The following is a 20,554-nucleotide window of genomic DNA, read 5'->3' as shown; positions in this document are numbered from 1 at the left end:
GTCCAATTCTTGCATGTAGATAATGCACCAAGATTTAACTCTAGATTTCCTTTGCTATTTAAACAAACTAGGCCACTTGGAGGCCTTCTCGAAGGTATCACCACCTTGTCGAAGGCAATCTGCCGGGTGAGGAGGCTTGCGTGCTCAAATGACCCTTAGGGCTATGCCGGCCTGAGCTTCGGCTCATGGTAGGGTCACCCAAGCCGGACAGGTCTAAGGAGATGCGCTAGACTAAGAGTGATACCCTGGTCCTCCAGGTTGGGGGTTGGGTGTAGGGCTAACAACCTTTCACCTTTAAAAAAAATATGTGTTACGAAAAAATCAACCAAGCCTCGGATCAGGACGGACTCTTTGGCACGACCACGGCAATTGAAAAAGGACATGAGATTTGGTACTTGGAACATTAGGAGCCTCTATAGGGCTGGGGCACTGAAATCAGTGTGTAGGGAATTAGGGAATTATAAGTTAGACTTAGTGGCAGTGCAGGAAGTGCGATGGGAGGGGGAGGGCATGATCCCAGTGGACAATTTTACATTTTTCTATGGAAAGGGGAATGACAATCATCAGCTAGGGACGGGTTTTTTTGTTCATAGCAGAATTAGGGCAGCAGTTAAGAGAGTAGAATTTGTTAGTGACAGGTTGTCTTACGTAATTTTGGAAGGACGTTGGTGCGACATCATTGTCCTTAATGTTCATGCCCCAACTGAAGACAAAAGCGATGATATCAAGGATAGCTTTTATGAAGAATTGGAATCAGTATTTGATACATTTGGCAAGTATCACATGAAAATTCTGCTAGGAGATTTCAATGCAAAAATTGGGAGGGAGGATATCTTCAAACCCACAATAGGCAGCGAGAGTCTCCATGCACTTAGTAATGATAACGGTCTTAGAGCAGTAACCTTCGCTACGTCAAAAGATTTAATTGTAAAAAGTACAAAATTTCCACACCGTGATGTTCATAAATACACTTGGACTTCTCCAGATGGCAGAACACACAATCAAATAGATCATGTTTTAGTAGATAAGAGAAGGCAGACAAATGTAATTGATGTGAGATCATTCAGAGGAGCAGATTGCGACACTGATCATTATCTGGTGGTAGCAAAAGTGAGGGAGCGGCTTTCAGTAAGTAGACGAACTAAACAAAATTTTGACACAGAAAGATTTGATTTGAAAAAATTAAGTGAGGGAGAGGCAAAGGAACAATATCAAGTTGAAATTTCGAATAGGTTTCAAATTTTAGAGGCAAATGAGGATAATGAAAGTGTGGACATCAACAGGGAGTGGGAAAATGTCAGAAACTGCATCAAAATTTCAGCAAAAGAGAAACTAGGATACTACAGGAGAAAGCAAAATAAACCGTGGTTTGATGAAGAATGTTCAAAATTAATAGATCGAAGGAAGCAAACAAAATTTCAATGGTTGCAGAACCCAAACAAAACAAATGCGGATAATCTATGTAACGTGAGACGTGAGGCTAGTAGAACCTTTAGGACTAAGAAAAGGGAATACCTGAAGGGCAAAATTGCTGAACTTGAGACAAATAATAAGGAAAAAAACATCAGAGACCTGTACAGAGGCATTAATAACTTTAAGAAAGGATATCAACCCCAGACCAATTTGGTAAAGGATGATAGTGGCAATTTGCTTGCAGATCCAATAAAAATTGTGAATAGGTGGAAAAATTTCTTTAGCGAGCTCTTAAATGTTCATGATACTGGTGATATTAGACAGATTAAAATGCATACAGCTGAACTGTTGGTGCCAGAACCTAGCTTAGATGAAGTGGAACTAGCCATTGGGAAGTTGAAAAGTTATAAATCTCCAGGAATTGACCAGATTCCGGCCGAATTAATTAAAGCAGGTGGCAAAGGGTTGCATATGAGGATCCATAAGCTTATTCAGTTAATTTGGGATAAGGAAGAGATGCCACAACAGTGGAAGGAATCCATAATTATTCCTATTCATAAGAAGGGGGACAAGACTGAGTGTGGTAATTACCGAGGAATATCGCTGCTATCAACCTCATACAAAATTCTATCCAACATTCTTTTGGCAAGGTTAACCCCATATGCGAATGAAATTATTGGGGATCATCAGTGTGGGTTCAGACGAAACAGATCAACGATTGATCAGATCTTTTGCATTCGTCAGATACTAGAGAAAAAATGGGAGTTCGGTGGGACCGTACATCAGTTATTTATAGATTTCAAAAAAGCCTATGACTCTGTGAAGAGAGAAGTGCTATATAATATTCTTATTGAATTTGGTATACCAAAGAAGCTAGTGGGTCTAATAAAAATGTGCTTAAATGAAACCTGTAGCAAAATTCGAGTAGGTAAATATGTATCTGAGACATTCCTCATCAAGAACGGTCTAAAACAAGGAGATGCTTTGTCTCCCTTGCTCTTTAACTTTGCGCTAGAATACGCCATCAGGAAGGTCCAAGGTAGGCAGGAGGGTTTGCAATTGAATGGGACACATCAGCTATTGGCATATGCTGATGATGTTAATTTATTGGGGGACGATATAAATACAATAAAGAGGAACGCAGAAGTTTTACTAGAGGCTGGTAGACAAGTGGGGCTGGAAGTAAATTCAGAAAAAACTAAGTACATGTTAGTATCTCGTCATCAGAAGACAGGCGGGCAAAATTATCTTAGGGTGGCTAATAAATCCTTTGAAAGGGTTACAAAGTTCAAATATTTGGGAACAACAATAACAAATCAAAATGATACTTGTGAGGAAGTTAGGAGGAGACTAAATTCCGGAAATGCTTGCTACTTCTCAGTCCAAAATATTTTGTCTTCCCGTCTGATTTCTAAGAACCTGAAAATTAAAGTATACAAAACAATAATCTTGCCTGTTGTTTTGTATGGGTGCGAAACATGGTCTCTCACTCAGAGGGAGGAACACAGATTGCAGGTGTTTGAGAATCGGGTGTTGAGGAGGATATTTGGGCCTAAGAGGGAAGACGATGGGGCGTGGAGAAAACTGCACAATGACGAGCTTAAAAATCTGTACTGCTCCCCCAGTATTGTGAGGGTGATTAAGTCGAGAAGAGTGAGATGGGCGGGACATGTAGCGCGCATGGATGGGACAAGAGGTGTGCACCGGGTACTGGTTGGGAAACCTGAAGGGAAGAGACCGCTGGGGAGACCTAGACGTAGATGGGAGGATAATCTCAGGCGGGATCTATGGGAGATAGGAGTTGAAGGAAACTGGATTTTGTTGGCCCAGGACAGGGTCCGGTGGAGGGCTTTGGTTAATTCGGTGATGAACCTTCGGGTTCGGTAAGCCATCTAGTTAGTTAGTTAGTTAGGCCACTTGGAGGACACTGGACCACTTGCAGTATCAGAACTTCAAGTCACTTAGTAGTGACAAGATCTCGTAAATGAAATTTCACTGCAAAATTATTTTAATTCCTCTGTAAGTACCGCACTTCCAATATTAATTTTGACTATCCCTTAACCAATTTTCTAAAATACGGTTTTTTACCTAACCCCTTTTGGTATATAAAGCAACAACAAATCGTTCGAATGCGTCGCGGTCGGGTTAAAACTAACTTGTTGTCTTTAAGAGAAACACACTTTTATGTTCAAGAATATTTCATACACCGAAACGCATAAGCTTTCCACAAACGCGCATTTAGGTCTAATATTAAGCCATCTTTGTAAGAAGGGTGTATAATTATATTATTATTTATGTACAAATAAAAATACAGTCAAGCTATCCCGTAAAGTAATAAATTTTCAGAAATGAACTTGAAAGTTCTGACTTTCTTTATACACCGAAATACAGTTGGGAACCAATACTTAATCAACTTTCAAAAACGGAGTTTCATATTTTAGCTTTATTTTCCCCCCGACAACATTGAATACTCGTAAATTAGCATCAAATTTTATCAAATTTCAGGAAAACGCTTTAAAGTACAGCCTCTTTCATAAACGAAAACAACTCTTATACACGACTTCATACGCTTTTACCTCATATTTTACAACACGTGAAACAAAATCAATTTTCAGAAATAAACTTTTATATTCTAGCTGCATTCACATAGCCCACATACACGAGACATTATCCTAAAATTCAAATTTCATATTCCTAAACATAGCGTAACTTAGTCTTAAAGTCAACTAACGTTTATATACACTTTTATATTCCAGCTTTCGTCACTTAATAGAACACGCGACAGTCAATTGATAGATCAGAACCTACTACACATCGCTCCCCTGTAGCCTTGTCTGTTTCTAATATTCATTAACGTCATCCACCCACTCACCTATTAAGCAAAACGACACATTAGCGCACGCAAATAATTTACTGACTATTTTTCCACTGAACACGACACGAAATATGTCACGGAGGAAAGTTCCTATTGCAAGAAACTAGCGCAGACCATTACTCAAGATTTGTTGGCAATATAATGAAACACGTACAAGGCAAATAAAAAGACTCGGGCTATTTATTTGTAAGCAGGTGATGAAACCGACGGAAACGTTGGTTCATCTCATTACATTTGCCTGGTTACTTGCAGTTAGTACCGTGTGCTTAATTAGGATAGACTGCCAGGTGGGAGATGCTGACGCTTGCAAAATAATTGTGTTAAGACTTCTGGATCTAAATTCAAACGCGTCTATAACACGATGGCTCTTCAAGTACTTAGTTCCACTACATCTTGGACATGTTTTCTTGAATTAGTGAATTCATACAAAGTATGTAAAAATTCCGCACAGTGAAAAGATGGTGTCAGTCCGTCAGCTTTATGAATATGATGGTATGCAAGCTTGTGAGGAAGAAGTAACATCAGTGTCGCCACGTGCGATCGTGTGTTTAGAACATATGTTTCGTATTCGATATGTCCCGCGTCCACATTCCCACCTGCAGAGGCTATCCTTACTACCGTTTTAAGTGATCCCTGAAGGAAAATGGCACGAATAATTCTTCCCACCAACGGTTTATTTCTGAATTCCTACCACCTGTTTCTACATATAATGAATACAACTGAAATATCGTTATATAAACCGATAACCAATCAACTTCAGTGCAATTGCATTCTGTGTGATGATAGATCCTTGCGAGCTTAGAGAAATGTCCGTTAATCTGAAGGTGTTTTAGAACAACTAAAAATAACGCGAAAATTACGCAAGAATTCAGTGTATGTCTTCGCATCTTATTTCTTTATGATCCATATCATTTTTTTTCCATTAAACATTGGTCAAGAAAGTGGGCCCTTCATCTGAAATTTTTAAATTTGAACTAATGTAACTTTGTTAGCACTGTTGCAAATAGCATCCGCTCTCCGTTTACCAAATCCCCAAATTGTAACATGCGAACTATTTATTGTACAGACAGAGCAAATGACAGCCTGCACCAGATGGCAGTATGCCAGTCATCAGTTACTTCCGGTCACCGAACTCCTGTCTTAACAAAAGCTATTCACGACATTGGCAGCCACTACTCTCGTACTCCCTGCTTGCCATTACGTAACATCTTTGCCAGCTTCCATCCGTACAACTTATAATCGACACTGGCTTCTTCAGAGTGGTTAGATTAAAATGGAAAATATTCCTACACTGGGTATAAAAACAACTTATGGAAGATACCTGTAATAATAAATTAACTACAATTTTTTTTTGTTAAGCGTATCAGTTACGAATGTAGATTGTTGTGACACAAAGCGAATGCGACCTATATTTCTCCAAGCATTGTCAGGAGGGAGTAAGAAACCTTTCGAAAATCTGTCCAAATAATTAACTTCGGAACCAAATACTGTGTACAAATACATACAATATAATACGTACCTTTGATTTAATTATAGGTTTTCATGGGAAGGCATACGTATATTACACCAGGAATGTTCAGTAATCAAACAAAAACTTCGTTGCATTAACAATGCTTTCGGAATCTTCTTTGTTGCATTTACTGCCCCATGATTAGTTTTATGGACAAGAAAAATTTCCTTGCGCTTTATTCATATAATATAATGTGTCAGTATCGATTACTGGACGCCATCAAATGTAACACTTCAGAAAATTTAAAATGCGAAAAAGTGCGTTATGCAATCGAGGATATACGGCGCTGACCTATACTTCGCGACGATAAGGAATTTCCTTACAAATTAGGAAAGGCTGCATAATCAGCTTCACATTCCGGCCGCATTTTCCCCGGAAGTAAACATAAGATGGGTGCACCCTGGAGTAGTGATACAAAGCCAAGTAGGTGAAATGCTTTAGTTCAGTGGTCCCCAACCTCTTTGTGCCTACGGGCACATTTGAGAGTTTATGAGATCGTGGCGGGCACCAACCAATTAACAAAGCCAAATTTTATTTTCTCTGGAGAAATAAGATATGGACACCAAATAATACAGAAAACAACACGACGTTTAATGATACAAGAAACCATGCAATCAAAAATACGTAGTTTTATAAGTACAATTATTATTACTCAAGTGGGAAGTTAGTGTGATGTTTGGCACTGCATTTCATCGGCCAGTTTTTCAAATTTGGGAGTGTAGGATGATGTCGCTGCTCGCAAACAATCGTCAAGATGGGCATTAGTAAGTCGAGATCTGTGCTTTGATTTTATAATGTTCACGGTTGAACGGTCTTCATTATTAAGTATAACCTCTTTCCGTATCAACGCGGGAACCCAAAGAAGCCTTGGCGGGCGCCATGGCACCCGCGGGCACCGCGTTGCGGACCACTGTTGTACATTATTTCGCCCTCACATCTTCATAACCGTAGTTATCAGAGTGATTATTCTCATGTCACATTGATGTCACTGTTAGGCCAAAGTCAAGACAAGATCGCCCCAATAGTTTGCCAGATAGAGGTCTTTAAAATACTCAAGGTCATATGTTTCACGCTTATTTCTGCCAAACCGTAAATACATGATTGACCATACTCATGTCAAAATGAGGTCACTTATAGGTCAAGGTCATATGCAAACCGCGACAAAATCGGCCCAATAGTTTAATATATACGGTACTTAAAATCTCAAGGTCATATCATCTCACGATTATTTCTGCCAAACCTTAAATACCTGGTTAACCATACTCATTTCACAATGAGGTCAGGTATAGGTCAAGGTCACATGAATGTCACGAGAAAATGGGACTACTAGTTTCCTAGATAATTGTCTTTAAAATTCTCAAGGTCATAGCTTTTAACGCTTATATCTGCCAAACCGTGAATACCTGGTTGACCACACACGTCAAAATGAGGTCACGTACAGGTCAAGGTCATATGGATGGCTCGACAAAATCGGTCCACCAGTTTCCCAGATAGAGGTCATTAAAATTCTCAAGGTCATAGGTTATAACGCTTATTTCTGCCAAACCGTGAATTCCTCGTTGGCTATACTCATGTCAAAATGAATTCACGTACAGGTCAAGGTCATATGGATGATTCGAAAAAATCGGTCCACAAGTTACCCAGATAGAGGTCATTAAAATTCTCAAGGTCATACATCCTCACTCTTATTTCTGCCATACCGTAAATACCTGGTTGCCCATACTCATGTCAAAATGAGGTCACGTATAGGTCATGGTCACATGGATAGGAACTCAAAATCGACGCACTAGTTTCCTCGATACGTGTCTTTAAAATTCTCAAGGTCATATTTTTAATGTTTATTTCCGCCAAACTCTAAGTACCTGGTTGACCATACTCATGTTAAAATGAGGTCACGGATAGGTCAAGATCATGTGAAGACCACGCAAACTGTTTGAGAAATATTGGCCTCAAACTTTTCAAGGTCACTCGAAATAAAAATTTTCACGAATATACAAAGAGAACTATAGGTAAGATTTGAGGTTCTCACAGCAGTGAGTATGAAGATATCCGTCTTCTGGGTTATTGCGCTGTGTAGTCTGGTCGATGTTAACCAACGTTTCAGAGGTCATACTGCCTCCGTCATCAGTATGACCTCTGAAACAACAACCCAGAAGACAGAAATCTTCATACTCTGATGACGGAGGCAGTATGACCTCTGAAACGTTGGTAAACATCGACCAGACTACACAGCGCAATAACCCAGAAGACGGATATCTTCAGAACTATAGGTATTTGAGTGACATTGTACACATTATTTACAGGTCATAGATACGTCAAGGTCATTTGACGGCCATATTATATATTCAGTGCCTAATTTGTGTTGGAACAGATTACGTTAATTTTGGTTAGGTTGGGTTAGGTAAGGTTAGGTAACCTTAGGTTAGGTTAGGTTAAGTTAGGTTAGGTTGGGTTAGGTTCGGATAGGTTAGGTAAGGTTAGTTAGGTTAGGTAAGGTTAAGTTAGGTTAGGTTAGGTTAAGTTAGGTTAGGTTGGGTTAGGTTAGTTTAGGTAAGGTTAGTTAGGTTAGGTTAGGTTAAGTTAGGTTAGGTTAGGTTGGGTTAGGTTAGGTTAGGTTAGGTTAGACCGTGTATATTGAACGATATCACTTTTCGCCCACGGCGCCTCGACGTGTTTCGTCCCTCTGATCGGCGTCGACTATCTAGCATCGTGCCCACCATAATAAACGGCTTTGACGCCATTTTCGGCGTCACGACGCTCGGCGTCGGTTTTCTAAATGAGTAATCGCTGTTATCTGGAGACATCTGATGTGAATTTGGCGTTATTTGAAGGCGTCGCGATGGTAGACGTCGCGACGCCCGGCGTCGATTTCTAAAATACGCTCTCAACGTTATCCCAACGGCTTCAGACTCACACATGTGATACTGTGATGGCGTCGAGGCAGATAGCGTCACGACGCTCGGCGTCGATTTTCTAGTTCAATATCATTTTAATCTAGAGACTTCTCAGATGTAAATTTGACGTCTTCTGAAGCCGTCGCGATGGTACGCGTCGCGACGCCGGGCGTCGATTTCCTAAAATCGCTCCTAATGGTATAATAAGTGTTTAAGTCGCGCTCCTGAGATACTGTGATGGCGTCGCGACGCTCGACGTCGGTATTTCACTTTCGTATGGTGTCGTCTGTGGACTTATCTGCGGTAAGTTTGGCTTATTTCGAAGGCGTCGCCATGTTCAGCGTCGCAAAGCTTAGCGTCGACTCACGATCATTGTGCCTAGTCTTATTGGATGCAAGCCAAGCACTGCGGTGGCTTTAGCATGGTCCAAGGTTAGGTTAGTTTGCATTAGGTTTGGTTAGGTTGTGTTAGGTTTGATTATGTTTGAGTAAGGTTAGTTAGGTTACGTTAGGTTGGGTTAGGTTAAGTTAGGTTAGGTTAGGTTAAGTTAGGTTAGGTTAGATTAGATTAGGTAATGTTAGGTTAGGTTAGGTTAAGTTGGGTTAGGTTAGGTTAGGTAGGGTTAGTTAGGTTACGTTAGGTTAGGTTAGGTTAAGTTAGGTAACGTTGGGTTAGGTTATGTTATGTTAGGTTAGGTTAGACCATGTACATTGAACGGTATCCACTTCTCGCCCACGGCAACACGACGTGTTTCGTCTCTCTGATCGGCGTCGACTATCTATAATCGTACCCACCATAATACAACGGCTTTGACGCCATATTTGGCGTCATATGATGGCGTCACGACGCTCGGCGTCGGTTTTCTAAATAAGTAATCGCTGTTATCTGGAGATATCTGATGTGAATTTGGCGTTATTTGAAGGCGTCGCGATGGTAGACGTCGCGACGCCCGGCGTCGATTTCTAAAATACGCTCTCAACGTTATCCCAACGGCTTCAGACTCACACGTTTGATACTGTGATGGCGTCGAGGCAGATAGCGTCGCGACGCTCTGCGTCCTTTTTCTGGTTAAATATCACTTTCATCTAGAGACTTCTCAGATGTAAATTTGGCGTCTTCTGATGGTAGGCGTCGCGACGCCGGGCGTAGATTTCCTAAAGTCGCTCATAATGGTATATTAAGTGTTTAAGTCGCGCTCCTGAGATACTGTGATGGCGTCGCGACGCTCGACGTCGGTATTTTACTTTCGTATGGTGTTTTCTGTGGACATATCGGCGGTAAGTTTGTCTTATTTCTAAGACGTCGCAATGATCACCGTCGCAACGATTAGCGTCTATTCACGATCATTGTGCCTAGTCTTATTGGATGCAAGCCAAGCATTGCGGTGGCTTTAGCATGGTCCAAGGTTAGGTTAGGTTGGATTAGGTTAGGTTAGGTTAGGTTGGATTAGGTTAGGTTAGGTTGTGTTAGGTTAGATTAGGTTTGATTATGTTAGGTAAGGTTAGTTAGGTTAGGTTAGGTTGGGTGAGATTAAGTTAGGTTAAGTTAGGTAAGGTTAGGTAAGGTTAGATTAGGTTACGTTAGGTTAGGTTGGGTTAGGTTAGGTTAGGTAAGGTTAATTAGGTTACGTTAGGTTAGGTTAGGTTAGACTGTATATTGAACGGTATCCACTTCTCGCCCACGGCTACACGACGTGTTTCGTCCCTCTGATCGGCGTCGACTATCTAGTATCGTACCCACCATAATACAACGCCTTTGACGCCATATTTGGCGTCATATGATGGCGTCACGACGCTCGGCGTCGTTTTTCTAATTGAGTGATCGCTGTTATCTGGAGACATGTGATGTGATTTGGCGTTATTTGAAGGCGTCGCGACGGTAAGCGTCGCGACGCCGGGCGCCGATTTCTTAAAATCGCTCCCAATGGTATCCAAAGTGTTTAAGTCGCGCTCCTGAGATACTGTGATGGCGTTGCGAGGGATGGCGTCGCGACGCTCGACGTCTGTATTTCACTTTCGTATGGTGTTTTCTGTGGACTTATCGGCGGTACGTTTGGCGTATTTCGAAGGCGTCGCCGTGTTCAGAGTCGCAAAACTCAGCGTCTATTCACAATCATTGTGCCTAGTCTTATTGGATGCAAGCCAAGCATTGCGGTGGCTTTAGGATGCGCCAAGGTTAGGTTAGGTTAGGTTGGTTAGGTTAGGTTGGTTAGGTTAGGTTGTGTTAGGTTAGCTTGGGTTGGGTTAGTTTGGCTAAGCTTAGTTAGCTTACGTTAGGTTAGTTTAGGTTAGGTTGGGTTAGGTTAAGTTAGGCTGGGTTAGGTTAGGTTTGGTTATGTTAGGTTGCGCTAGGTTAGGTTAGTTGAGGTTGTGTCAAGCTAGGCTATGGTACTTTGCTTTAAGTAAGGTTAGTTCAGGTTAATTTAGTTTAGGTCAGGTCAGATCAGTATGTGTTGGATTAGGTTAGATTTCGTGATACCAGTGCTCCTGAAATTTTGTACATCAGTGGTCCTCACCCTTTTTGTGCCTACGGGCACATTTGAGAGTTTATGATATGGTGGCGGTCACCAAGCAGTTAACAAAGCCAAATTTTCTTTTCTCTGGAGAAATAAGATATGGACACCAAATAACACACAAAACAACACGACGTTTAATGATACAAGAAACCATGCAATCAAAAATACTTAGTTTTATAAGTACAATTATTATTACTCAAGTGGGAAGTTAGTGTGATGTTTGGCACTGCATTTCATCGGCCAGTTTTTCAAATTTGGGAGTGTAGGATAATGTCGCTGCTCGCAAACAATCGTCAAGATGGGCATTAGTAAGTCAAGATCTGTGCTTTGATTTTATAATGTTCATGGTTGAACGGTCTTCATTATTAAGTATAACCTCTTTCCGTATCAACGCGGGAACCCAAAGAAGCCTTGGCGGGCGCCATGGCGCCCGCGGGCACCTCGTTGTGGACCACTGCTTTAGTTTATATTAGCTCTAAAATTATAAAGATCTCAGCTGTGCCAGTCTTCTTGCTGGAATTTGAATCTTTTGTAGATGATAAAGGTACTTTGCTAGGAAAAACCAAGAGGGGAGCGCTTGAACTAGCCGGGATACTCGGCTTCTTGTCTCCGACGAGAGACAACCTGTTGGCTCTGCTCACTAAATTCATCTGTTCAAGATTTAGTCGCGGCTTCGTACGTGGTGCAGTGACAGAAATACGGCAGCCAGGCTATCTTATTGCCGAGTGCCGCTGAACCTGTAATTTTATCCGTATTGATATTTTTTAATAAAGTCCTCAACATAAGTGTTGGCTGTGGTCCGACATCTAGACCACCTTGACCAACTTCGCTCAACCTGGTCCCATGCCCTCGTATTTCCTGAGAAAAAGAATCATGCTCGCCGGCCGACGTGCCGCGTGACGTAACGTGGAGGACGGTTACAAGGCCTATGTATAGTTGAAACCAGAACTGGAATGTCAAGTTTGTGTCCTACACGGCATTTGAACCCAGGAACCAATAGATCGAATGTGTTAGATCCCACTGACAGCTGCAACATCACTACTACGTCGATCGTATTCACATTTTCACATCGATTATTTTAGAATGAATAGATGCATGCATAGGCTACTGCAGCCAGAGCTGAGAGCATCATTGCATTCGTGTCTAACGACTGGTCTTGTTACAATGTTATCAAGTCCGGGTTATTTTCACTGTATTGGCAGTATAGATGAATACTGTAGGTTTGAAATACAGATTCTAACATCCATCAATACATCACTGCGTTTCATAAAGCGAATTAATATGAAGCACAGCTTTCATTACTGTGAGTTCATACACTGCTGGAGAAAATCAGTATTTTTATTATTTGTTTCATCTGCAAGAATAAAGGCCCATGATACAGCAGAGATCCTGAAACTGTGGTTAATGCACCATTAGTGACAGTATTGAAACCTTTCCCTGGGAAAGTTATGAGCAAACTATTTTGTAAAAGCGACTGTTACGAGCGGCGATGGAAGTCTTGACGACGCCATATATTTCAGGGTTAAGTTCTGGTTGTAGCGCTGTGTAGTCTGATAGACGTTTACCATCGTTTCAGAGGTCCTTCTTGCCTCCAGCTCACCGCCCAACACAGCGCTACAAACCAGGACAGAGCTAGGTTCCAAGGATGTTAGATTTTTGCGTTGTCTTATGACAGTACAGGTCTTACAATGGACTGAGCCAACCGCTAAAGAGACTCAAAAGCCTACCTCAATAGAATTCAAAATGCCACAGAAGGCCAAGGACGATGCTGGCTATGTCAAGAAAGAGAGAAAGTGTTCTTACCTTCCACTCTCCGCCTCCTCTCCCCGCAACGTCTCCAATTCACCGCTGAAGCTGTCGGAGAATCTCTTCATACTGATCGTCATATTGGGTATAATATCACTTCCTGCAACAGATGGTACGGTATTTATAATCAGGAATCCGTAAATTTTCTGGAGTATTTATTAAGGAACAAACTTACAAGAAACTAAACTGCAGAACAAGTTATCCTAGATTTGTATGTCTCTTCGGGACGTAGTTATCAAGTTCGAATACGGGCCAGGTTACTGGCAATCCTGACTGATTTTTCTCATAATTTTCGTAACATTCCAGATGGCAGGTGGCACAATAACATGAAATACGCTTTAACCATTCTTTTCCGAGTCTCCAGGGCAGTGACAGAATAAAGTCTTGTAAATGGTTAACAACGTTTCGGAGAAACATATCGTTTCTATCATCAAGTTGTAAGTTCTGGAGGCGTTGTGTCTTTATTTGTTACCACCTACAGGAAGATATGGCGTCACACCCCGGGCTAAAACGATCAATGTTTTCACAGCCTGTAAAACCACAAATACAAATAGGTCTATCTCCTTTTAAATTCCTGTCTATTCACCATTCATGACCACATCCCACATCGGAGCTATGTTATCTCTACACTTAAAAGAGCTTTGTGAAAATTGTGAGATTAAACCAAATACCTAAATGACAAGTAATGAATCTGGTAAGTGAGCCCTAATGTCCAATATCGCTTCCAGAATCGACCCTTAAGGCTTTCATTAACCTCACATCAAAACAACATATTACTCTATCGATTAGCCAATATATCGATCGAACGTTATAACAATACGTAGATATAAGAAAGGCATCGGGACGATCAGCGTCAGTTTGTCAGAGTAGTGTCATATGGCATCCCCACGCTCGTCTCGGCATTAATCTGAAACTTGTGTCGGCGTCGGGTTCCTCTGTCCCCGTCGGGGATCGAACCCCAGTCGTCCAGACCGTACCTAGATTCACTATACTGATTGACGTATTCCAGCTCACTCTTACTTGTTTTCTCGATCAATAAATGTGTGTCGAAAAATACAATTTTTTTGGTTTTATCGATATATCACTACCCCGGCGTATTGAAATAAGAATATTTCGTTTGTCAAACATATAAATTTTCGAAAATCACTACGTACCAATACGTCGATTTCGTTATCGATGTCGATATTCGTCGATGTTATTCGCTCATACAGATCCCGCATGTCATGCATTACTGGAGATGTAAGGAAGCTGCAATATCGATAGCCAAAGCCGTAACATTGCTCCATCTATACTGTAGAGTTCATCTCCACAGACCGTATTCTTATATCGTAATTATTACGATATTGATAGTTGGTTAGTAGTGAAATTAATAGGCAAAGTAATTAAAATAAACAATAATTTAATTGCAATAACACACAAGACCTTGTAATGTTAATACATACAGAAGTCCTGTGCATGGTCAATATTGATGCAGAAATAATATGTTCGGAAATCTTGTTTACCAGGTGTTGTTGCAGTACTAAATGACTTCTCTCCAAGTGCAAGTCCATCTAACATGATTTTTAGTGTATTTCTTGCTATTTATTTCCAGTTTACGAAATCCGTACAAACATTGATCTGAACATTCAGATGAGGACAGGTTTTTACAGGTATGCTGACATATCAAAAACATCATAATCAACATTTTGATAAAAAATAATTTGACATTTCGATGTAGAAATGCATCGACGTATATCGACAAATCAATAATTTGGATTATCTTAATCTGTATCGGTATCTCAACTGTATCATCAATACAAATTTTATGTTCATTATCTTGTCTTTATCGTTGGCTTTCTGATTATTTATATCTATCATCATTCTTTAAAGAAAATTATTATGTTGTATAAACTGTCCTTGCGTTTAAACTGGATGTTACACCAAGTTATACGAAGCGATGTCTGAACAGAAAACAGCCAGTAGTGAGAACCTCATATTTCTAAGGTGATCAGGAAGAAATTGTTTGGAAAAAACTTGTTACATGAAACCAGCTTCATGGAACTTATTTCTTGTGTAATGACGATATTGGCGATATTCGCCCTGATGACGGAGGCAGTATGACCTCTGAAACGTTGGTTAACATCGACCAGACTACACAGCGCAACAACCCAGAAGACGGAAATCTTAATACAGATAATATTTGGCTTTAGCCGCAAGACGATGATCTCAGACTTGTAGTGTATTTGCTTGTGACTGCGTCGAAAGTTTGTTGAAGAGTGTTAATACTGACGAGCTGCTGTAAGCGTCTTGCCCCTGGTTCCAAACATTCAAAACCAGTGACGTATTTACTTGCATACAGCTCTTTCAAAGTTTCTTTCTCACGCTATTTAATGTGTATGGTTCAGCAACATTGTCTGCTGAGTGACAATGAACCATAAAGTCCAAACTGACTTTTGACATATTGCCGCCATAAATGTCAAAGTGTGAACCATGGGAGTACAACCAATTCACGACAATTTATTGCTCTTTAGTGTAAAAAAACAAGACTTCCGGGAACCGAGGGTCCTCACACGCCTGTGTCTTAAACAGTTAGGTAGATGCCATGAAATGGAAGTATCCATCCCAGTATTACCCTCCAAACACAACAGAAAAGTTAGAATTTTGAAACGAAAACTTAAAAGAAATTCAGATGAATAAAATAATAAGAAACTAAATAGTATGATAAATTACCTCAGCAGAAGATGTAATTTGGACCGTTACAACGACTACGTGCCGCAAAACCCAGAACGGAGCCATCTTGTTGAAACAATAATGAAACTCGACAGTTATAACCGGCTAATCAAAACATGAACTAAAAACACTGCCTTAGTACTGGAATAAAACACAGCCAAAGTCTTCTGTACATATTTAAGTCACAGCTGAAAGTAAATATCTGGTCTACAGCTGATTATGTGGCGGAAGCGAAATTTACGTTCCTAATAGCAAGACGACTTTTGTCTTAAATGTTTATGAGATTGCAATGTTCGATTACATGTCTGATAGCCTATAACTCGGAGCCCAGTTTTAAGATTCGAGATTTGGGCTGACATCATCGGAAAATCAAGCTCTGTTCTTGGTGTCACTCCCCGACTCTTTGTCATTCGTAGATTTGTGAGCGCAAGTACGTAATATATGAATGAAGCCAAGCACAGCTGTACTGTAGTCGGGGCGAAAACGTGCACTCTAGATCAGTTATAATTAAAGAGCGAGGTGATCAGGAAGTACATACCGTCCATACAAAATACGTTATTTCCCAGCGGCAGTGTTTTTCAGCTAGCCGTCTCATTTCGTATGTTGATAATGTCTGGTTTACACAGTTTTTACCTTTGTTTTCCTTCTACCAGCAAACTAGTGACGTAGGCAAAACGGACAGATTCGCCCCTACAGTTAACTTCCATATTCTATAGGTCATTGTAGGACAGTGATTGGCTGGTGCCTCTGCTACAACTCTGCACTCATGTGCCCTTGAACGTTTCGTTTCATTTTTTTTGTTAATTTTCAACAATTTGGGTCCGCCAGCTGTGAGTAAGTCGTGGTGATTTGTCAATATTAAGTCCTGGCGAATGAGAAACTTGAGTTTATTGTAGTGAGTCTAACAGACAGAATCTGCACAACGAATCGCGTTACACTAATATGTAGCAATGCCGTAATATCTGAGTTGGCTGTGCTGATCTACGGAATTTCAAAATGTCTCTCTTGACGAGCGGTCGATATGATGGACAGCCCAAAGCTTGGCTTGCCTGTCCGACCGCTGGTATTGGCTGTAGGATGAGACACAGTTTATGTAGATCAATCAAATGTTAGTTTACGGGGCGTGAAAATACCCGCTAGTGGCAGACTTTCGGTCCGAACAAGTAATTAGTGATGTAGCACTCAGCTGCCTGCCCGCTTAATTGGATCACTCAGATAACTGCTCAGTACTGAAATGTAGAACGCGGAGTAAATTCTTCGCCATTCTCAATCAACTGGCTGCCTCACTGAGTGACAAACCAACCAACTCTGTCTCAGTCATTAAACTCTTTTGTGAAGAGCGTTACGTGATCAACAGTAATCAATTAGTCATTTAAATAATCCCTGTCTTATTTATTGACAACCAACTTCCAGGTTTTCTTTAAAAACTTCATAGATACGGTGCTTGTTAAGAAAGCCCAGGGATTATGACAAGCGAAGGTTCATTACTGTGCTCAAAAAAGGCCACTTGTTGGATCTATCCTCAGCCAGTTTAATCTAGATCACTCCTTCACATCCTGTTTATGCAATATACATTTAAATATTGTCCTTCCATCTACGACTACGTCTCCCAAGAGTACGTTCCCGTCAAGTTTCCGATCTGAACTTTTATATAATATCTGTACTGTTATGAAACAAGAAGGTCAGAGCAATATCCATTGAGTCTCTGGATTCTAACTCATAAATCCTGAGTGCTTTGGCCTTCCACGTGTAACCTGCACGCGCCAGTCTGCCAGTTACCTTTCAACAGTCGAAGTGCAAGGATGTCTTCTTTCTCACAAATGCACTTATCTTCCCGGGCGACCAGCGATGTCAACTCGGAACAGAAGTCGAGCACGTCGGCTGCTTGCCCCAGAGGATTTTATCACTGTTAATCTCTGCGAAGGCTTCAAGTCATAAAAGAACATGTGTTGTTCCTTCTGAGATCCATTTAATAATTTTGAATCCATCAGTTTTTGAGGTCCGTGGTATGCAGCACCGAATAAATTGAGAGGATCATTGTCTACAAAATGGAAGTGCATGGGGGTCTGTGTTGCTCAGTGATGGCTGTCATTATGGGGATTCCACACGTGGCCACGAAGACGCGCCTCTGTCTCTGGGTGGGGTTTTGCCACGCAAACATCCCCACCTAACGATCACTTCGGCTCCCAGAAACAAATGTAAGTCTTCATTTCAAGTGTCCATTATTGTTGACCGATGTTGACGCCTGTAGTTTAAACAGTGTCTTCAAACAAGCAAAGAATCAGTCGACCATTTTAACAACTCTTCCTGATACAAGCCACAAACGCAACGCGATTTCTTCTTGGCAGATTTTTCTCACGTATTGTTAAGTTCTAATGCTATAAGATTTTTGGATCAGCAAGTTTGCTCAGTTCATGTCACAAAAGTCTGCTGCAAGGTTTATGGACCCCTAACGTATAAGATCCACGGATCCTGAACACCGGTACAGAACATCGTGCCTTGGTTCACAGTTCCGTTCTTATGGGATAAATACACAACATAAATAGTCTCAATCTGCTGACCAAAATGTTACTCTTCATTTATAGTTAATGGAATTGTTCTTCAAGGAAAGTTAGGACAACATTATGCTACTTATAGAATTATATTCTGAGTGCGGTTTACGGTAGATAATGATCAATCTTATCCGCTCCCTGTCAAATTCATAGTTAATACACGCCCTATCAGTCTACGCCATGTAAATCTGAAGTTGCCGAAGGACTGTTGATAAGCTAAGAAACTAAAACACAAAGAACATCCTGTGTTGATTTTATAAACGAAATATAGTCTTGTGTATCCAAATACGTAACGAATTTCTTCTTTAATATTTATAGCTCGGTGTCTTTTCACAAATATAAACTTCATTAGCAATGCAAACAGCCTTCACCCCCTTCATCCTACTCTCAGTGGATTACAAATCGCTGTAATGAGCTCAACAAACAACTGTATAAAATTAAAGATTAAGGAATACAGATACTCCCTTCGTCAGGTTATTCAAAATCAACACAGTTCATTATGAGCTGAAATTGGTAAAGATCTGCTATTTTGTATTCGATGCTTCTTTTCGACTGCTCCAAAAAATTACTAAATGAATCACCGGATTCGTATCATAAAGGCAAGTAGACCTTCTCACATCAATATTGCTAAGGTCAACTTTTGACTGGATCATTTAACTAACGATGAGAACACTAAAACATATATTACACAACAATCAAACAATGGAGCGAACAATACAATCTTCTCGGGCAATCAGCCGCGTTAACTGATTACCGTAGTAAACCGACGTTTCGGGAACCAACTCTGTCCCCATCTTTAGGGTTCTGATGTGACTGGATACCTCGGAAGTCGCACAGGCGTAGTCTGTATTCCGAGAAAGGTTAAATTGCCCTGAATATGGAGGCAGCAAGCACCTCTGAAACGTCGGTAAACCTCTACTAGACTACACGGCGCAACAACCTTGAAGATAGGCATCTTAAGAAGTTGAGTTGCTTTAAACATCCAGTGTTGTGTTGAATCTGTGGAGCTTTACCTCTGTGCCGTCTATACATATTCATGACGCTGTGCTTAAGCACACGGGCGATTTTCACTGGTCACAGTGTATTGAACATATACTGAAGAACATTGCATAAACACTCAGTTGTAAGGGGCAGAATCCTCAGTACAAAAGTTTTTATTTCTCAATCCTAACCTCACCTTCACATGGTACAACCAGCTGCCACAAATGAAATTTTAGCACTCGAGTCACAGAGTATATTACGGCTATTTCTCATATAGAGAAAATGCCACTTCCAAAAATTAGGTTAGTTTGAAATTTAATTGTTGTTTGATGCGTTGAGAGTCGCTTATAACGAATTCAGTCGCGTTGATTACGAGCCCATTAACCAACCATCCGAACAACCATATTATATGCATGCGTATATGCTACGAAATTGACTTACCTGGCAGCCACAGCCCGGACAGTACACTTGTAGATGGCGGAAAACACAGGCGTACGCATGAAAAACTCTGACTTAGAAAGGAAACACCGAACACAGCTGCAGGTCAACGAAAGTGACCGAACTTCACAGGAAGCGACGAATTTCGAAGAACAAATGGGGGTATTCGTTTGTCTGCCTTCTGCTTTCTGAATAGTGTTATTATAACCCACTTAATACTTTCCTTTCTTTAGAATTGCGGTAGTATGACGACTTTTGGCAACACTGTATGTTCGACTACATCGGCCGAGGGCTAAATCACGACTGATTGATGAGACAGCAGTACTTCAAAGGGACCTACTACCTTCCTGTTGATGCTCTGTTATTACCCGTTTTCCACGCATTTTTTCTACCTTCGACTCCACGACAAGAGATCATATTCAAGTAGGGGTAATAGCTGCATGATACAGCTAAAACTCAACATTGCCTGAAGGCCTGTGTGTGTTGAGGAATACATACATGTACCGAGTAATGACAAATGCACCAATTTGTTTTTTTCTCTCTCGCTTTTCATATTGGGAATGTGATGTAAACAGTAGATACAATGATATGTTCTGACATGAAGGCTTATGAATTTTTTACGATGGCAGTGAAAATGTATTATGGCTACTGAAGCTAGCAATAATTATTGACGAACTAAAAGGAGCGTTGCAGGAGTAGGCCCAGATTCTATGTCAGAAAATAACTCACATCAGCATGAAAATGATCAATGGATCAATGGAAAAAATTGTGCAGCGTCCAATAAGGATAGACTACCTTAAACGTGATTAGGCTAATTTAACTGTGGTGCGCTCCGGTCAGTCACAACACCGATTTTGAAAG

General features: G+C 40.8%; 1 protein-coding gene across 2 annotated transcripts in view; it reads right to left on the bottom strand.

The window, feature by feature from the left end:
- The window catches only part of LOC110833299 (scoloptoxin SSD14), a 52,353-nt gene extending 32,330 nt beyond the window's left edge, over positions 1-20,023 (bottom strand). The window contains exons 1-2 of one of the 2 annotated variants that reach the window (XM_022071188.2): positions 19,697-20,023; positions 13,011-13,113 (exon numbers count right to left, since the gene is read on the bottom strand). In XM_022071188.2, coding sequence (XP_021926880.1) covers positions 13,011-13,093 — 83 coding nt within the window. In that variant the 5' untranslated portion in view covers positions 13,094-13,113; positions 19,697-20,023. Of the gene's footprint in view, positions 1-13,010; positions 13,114-19,696 lie in introns of those variants that run through there. The other variant, XM_087349184.1, reaches the window with a different exon arrangement.
- Positions 20,024-20,554: the final 531 nt, after the last annotated feature.

Source organism: Zootermopsis nevadensis, unplaced genomic scaffold (genome assembly GCF_977971745.1).
Source record: "Zootermopsis nevadensis isolate Lab colony 2312 unplaced genomic scaffold, Znev_1.0 Znev_ptg000015l, whole genome shotgun sequence".
NCBI classification, from domain to species: domain Eukaryota; kingdom Metazoa; phylum Arthropoda; class Insecta; order Blattodea; family Termopsidae; genus Zootermopsis; species Zootermopsis nevadensis.
The sequence above is the reverse complement of the archived record's forward strand: the minus strand, read 5'-3'. Positions and strand labels throughout refer to the sequence as shown.